The 4,902-nt window shown below is 31.0% G+C and overlaps 1 protein-coding gene across 1 annotated transcript; it reads right to left on the bottom strand.

Moving 5' to 3' along the window:
* Positions 1-2,077: 2,077 nt before the first annotated feature.
* LOC111026331 (general transcription factor II-I repeat domain-containing protein 2A-like) lies at positions 2,078-3,877 on the bottom strand. Its single transcript, XM_022304390.1, has 3 exons — positions 3,643-3,877; positions 2,870-3,561; positions 2,078-2,221 (listed from the first exon to the last, which is right to left on the bottom strand). Exons 1-3 carry the CDS (start codon positions 3,875-3,877, stop codon positions 2,078-2,080), a joined length of 1,071 nt encoding a protein of 356 aa, XP_022160082.1.
* Between the last annotated feature and the right edge of the window lie 1,025 nt (positions 3,878-4,902).

Genomic DNA, 4,902 nt, shown 5'->3' with positions numbered 1-4,902 from the left:
CACGGACCGCATAAATAGTATGTATAGTATATATATGTGTCATTATAATGTATAGGTAGGTACTTACTAGAAACGTACTCGACCGTTGCGAGTTGCGAACTATATTACAATATTATATCGTTCATCCCGAGTTCTGATCACCCTGCACTACTCCACCACACGATCACTTTCAGAATCACCGTGGCTGTAAATTGATAAAAAGGATCCTTTACTATATACATACGACTTGTACACGGGGGCCCGAATGACATTAGCATTCCGGTCGGGCGAGACTTAATCAAAGGAAGATGCCTATATTACTCACATATATAATATGGGTAGTGTATATAATTATTATAGAGAATCAGTTGCTCGTTCCGCTGGGACCGCTCAGGTCATGCCCCTCTATGGTTAAATGCTATATACCTTTACGTCGGTTGATAGTAGACGCTCGCGCGCATGTATAGTTGGACAAGAGCTGATACAATAACAATATATTAATAACGGTCGCGATAACGGAAGAGTAGGAGGTAGGTAAGTTCTCTCGAGAGATCGCATTTGCAGACAAAATTATTGTAAATTGATATGCGTAACCCATTCGGCGGCCCTAGTATTCGGCATCTTGTACACATCTCTGTATAATTCAATTATTATCGCCGTTATCCGGATTACACTGCTGGGGTCCGCGGCGTTTCCAGAGGGCTCTGACATAAGTGATGCAACGTGCATTATTGTACATAAACTCACACAACATACATGCTAGCTTTTCGAGGCACTCGTTTTTGAGTATTAAACCAAGACGATTGCGCAATCAACGCGATGAATGATGACGAATGTAAAAGCACATCTCAGATCATATTATTTATTATTGTCACAAGAATTATGATTGTGTAATTGAACTACATCTGAGCAATTTCATTATATTCGTGGTATGGTATGTTAAGTATAAATATGTGATTAAATTTGAATAAGTTTTGTTTTTGATAATATTATACGCTCTATAAATATAAATTATGCGTAGGTATGTGTATTTTTAATTTTACTGAAATCTACTGCAGTAGTACATATATTTTTATAAGTAGGTACTTAGTGCCTTTTCATTTTTATTTGTTTAGATTATGTATTAGCCATTAGGTATTTTAATGTTTATTATTTTCGGAGAATGCAGTATTCTTTAAACTTAAATAGGGTTTTTAAGATTAAACTTCATTTGTTTCTCTCGTACTGTGATACATTATTATTACTACTTAAGTAACTAAAAACCAATACATATTTGAGATATATTAATTTCAATAGTATTTCTTATAGTTGTATACTATATATCTGTGTATAAATTATAAGTATTATAAATATTTTTCGATTTAATAAAATAATAAATATTATATTCCTACTTTCGAGTTATTTTCATACTACAAAGACCGCCACCTATGTACATAATAATAATAATGAGATATATATATATATAATATACGTTTATTATTATACATGTATTAAGAATGTGTTTGTCGGTTGGAGGACTAGAGGCGAGACTCATCTGGTTATTTTTGTATCATAGAAGAAATAATATTTTACCAGTTCATATTTCATAGGAACCTCTGCTGCGGCTCGGATGTATTGACTTGCCACGTACGCTGCAGATTTATAGGGCTCGTTTTACGCTTAAAATAGACGGGCATGCACGGGACACGGCAGTGGCTTATAATAGGCCTTCGGTTCAACAGACGGCATTGTTTTACCAACACTGTTACAAAGCTCAACACGAGTATATTATATATTATAATGATAGGTGTTGTAGACTTGTAGACACCGTGTCGAAATAGATTCCATTCATGTTACAATAACAAAATGTGGAAAGTTTACACAAAATTTGCCATTCTATACACTGCAGGGGTCTCAAACTCAAATTACCTACGGGCCATATATATTTACTTCACAGGTTTGCGGGCCAAACACTTTTTTTTACTCAGTTTAATAATAAATCTAAAATAAACAAAATAAATTAAGGAAAGATGTAATTATTTTATTGATTATAATTCTAACAAAGATGTACATTGTACAGTGTCTTGATTTTTTGTTTAGTAGTAATAATAGTTTCTTTTTATTTTCGAGCTGCACTTGATACTTGACATCTCTTATTTTGTACCAAACTGTCTATATTTGCACAAGAACTTCTGGATGCCAAATGTAGAACAGATTGCAATTTTAAATTGGAAATTTGATTGCGGCTTTTTGATTTATTCAACTTCATGAGGGAAAATAATTGTTCACATACATACGTGCTACCAAACATGGATAATATGTAACAAAAATGTTTTTGCAGTTTTGGATAATTGTTTTCAAGGTATTTAAACAATTCAGGAATTCCAACAGTTTCAAATTTTGTTTTTAAATTAGTATTACATTGCAAATCTATTAATTCTAGTTGGAGATCTTCCCTTACATTTTCAACATTTATGGAAAATGGCTCACTAAAAAGTAAAAAATCGTCTTTATACTTTTGGAAATCTACAAATCTACACTGAAATTCGTCTTTTAGAAATAAAATATGTGAAATAAATTTTTTTCCATCATTATTTTCTGTAGATACCTGTTTTAATGTAGGAAAGTGTACCAAATTATTTGATACAAGTTGAGTTTCCCATAATTTAAGTTTCATAGTAAATGATTGAATCGAATCGCACATATTTGTGATAACTTTATTTTTTCCTTGTAATTGTACGTTAAGAACATTTAGGTGTGTAGTAATATCAACAAGGAAAGCTAAATCTTTAATCCAATCAATATTATTCAGTTCCGAAACAATTTTATTTTTAGATATCATAAAACAATTAATTTCTTTTAATAAATTGAAAAATCTTTGTAGCACTGCTCCACGACTAAGCCATCTCACTTCACTATGATATATCAAACAACCATACTGAGCATCCATTTCCTCAAGTAGTGCACTAAATTGTCTATTATTCAATGCATGAGATCTAATCCAATTAACAGTTTTAATGACTATATTCATAACATGTTCCATTTTCAATTTTTTCGAACATAAGGATTCTTGGTGAATGATGCAGTGAAAACTTTTCAATTCTACACCATAAGTCAAGGCTTTTGATTTTAGTCTAGAAACCAATCCCGCTTTTACACCTAACATTGCGGGAGCACCATCAGTAGTTATACTTGAAAATGTTTTCCAATCTACTTCTAATTCATTAAGACATTTCTCCACACAATTATATAAATCACTTCCTGTTGTAGTGTCAGTCATAGGAATTAAATCTAAGAGCTCTTCTGTTACATCAAAATTATCAAAAACTCCACGGATAAAAATAGCCAACTGTGCTGTATTTGTAATATCGGTACTTTCATCAATAGCAATAGAAAAATTTAAAAAATTCTTACTTTTTTCATGTAATTGTTGTTTAACATTACTTGCCATTTCTTCAATTCTTTGAGCAATAGTATTTCCACTTAAACTTATATTTAAAAATGCTTGTTTTTTTTCGGGACATATAACTTCCACCGCACTAACAATACACTCTTTAATGAACTCGCCATCACTAAACGGTTTTGAAGCACGAGCAATTTTTTCTGCTATGATATAACTACATTTAACTGATTCGATATTTTCTTTTCTTATATTATCAAACAATTTTGTTTGATGTAAAAGACTTTTTTTTAATTCTTCAAATTTTTCTTCACGTAACTTTCCAACAAATTTATCGTAAATCTTACCATGATTAGTGTCGTAATGTCTTTTAATGTTATACTCTTTGATGACTGATACACTTTGTTTACATATTAAACATATAGGAACAGAATTACAACTGGTAAAAAAATATGCATAGCCCCATTTTTCTTGAAAAATACGTCCTTCTTGACCGATTTTACGTTTAACACTTGACATTTTATTGAACGAGTAGCGCACACAAACTACATTCACGAACTGAGTATAATAAGAACCCGTACCTACACGTAATACACGTTAAATAATAACACTTATCTTAATAGATTATTTTTATCGCATTGTGCTTATCATGATCGAATTAAATTATTTTGGGAAATTCCTATTACGAATGTATAAAACAAAAAAATCAAACAATTTTTGAAGAAATAAATATTTATTGCGGGCCACATCAAAAGGGGTTGCGGGCCGCATGTGGCCCGCGGGCCGCGTGTTTGAGACCACTGCTATACAGTAATTAAAAATGTTTTACTGGAGGGGATATGCTTTTTTATAACCATTGAGTTTAAATGACAAAAAATTTTGAAAATGTTATCCTTATCATGTATGGTAAATGATAACATTAATATTTGGTGAAAATGTTTCATTAGTCTTAGTTTGGTAAGCCATAGAAAAAAATGTCGTTATCAATTTGATGTTTTTCGTGTGAAATTTCTACAACAGATGAATTAAAATTCATGATTTGAAAAAAAGGCCATGATGGTGGGATATATCCCCTTTATCTCCCCTCCGTAATTACGCCCCTGGTTCTATTTATAGTTATTTATATTTATTAAATGATAATTTACTGCAGGATATCGAATTAAAATTATTATAATAATAAAAAATAAATAAATAGCAGCGATAATTTTTTAATTTATTATTTTACGGACGGACCATTATTCTCATATTATTTTTTTTACAGTAAATTCTGACGTTGAATTGTCTCATGTACCTAATACTGCAGTATGAAAAACCATACTATTTTCAAACACATATGTAGACGTAAACATTGAGTATTACCATGTGTTATCCAAACAATAATTAGACACGTTTTATTTATAGTACTAATAATAATACTGTATAATATTATAGTATAATATGGTGTGGCAGACTGGCAAATATAAAATCGAATGCACGTGTAAGGTGTATTGTTGTTCAATATCACATCGTATTTCTGTATATTGTATAAGTTTCTAATACCAATA

Source organism: Myzus persicae, unplaced genomic scaffold, assembly GCF_001856785.1.
Source record: "Myzus persicae strain clone G006 unplaced genomic scaffold, MPER_G0061.0, whole genome shotgun sequence".
Taxonomy (NCBI): Eukaryota; Metazoa; Arthropoda; class Insecta; order Hemiptera; family Aphididae; genus Myzus; species Myzus persicae.
This window is presented reverse-complemented; position numbering and strand designations above follow the sequence as displayed.

What these genes read in the sequence shown, in the direction of transcription:
- LOC111026331 (XM_022304390.1), bottom strand. Translation starts at nt 3,877, where the DNA reads ATGTCAAGTGTTAAACGTAAAATCGGTCAAGAAGGACGTATTTTTCAA. An exon ending in ATTTGAAGAATTAAAAAAAA is followed by an intron (nt 3,562 to 3,642) that starts GTCTTTTACATC and finishes ATATCATAGCAG; the next exon opens with AAAAAATTGCTCGTGCTTCA. An exon ending in GTTTGATATATCATAGTGAA is followed by an intron (nt 2,222 to 2,869) that starts GTGAGATGGCTT and finishes TCCCTCATGAAG; the next exon opens with TTGAATAAATCAAAAAGCCG.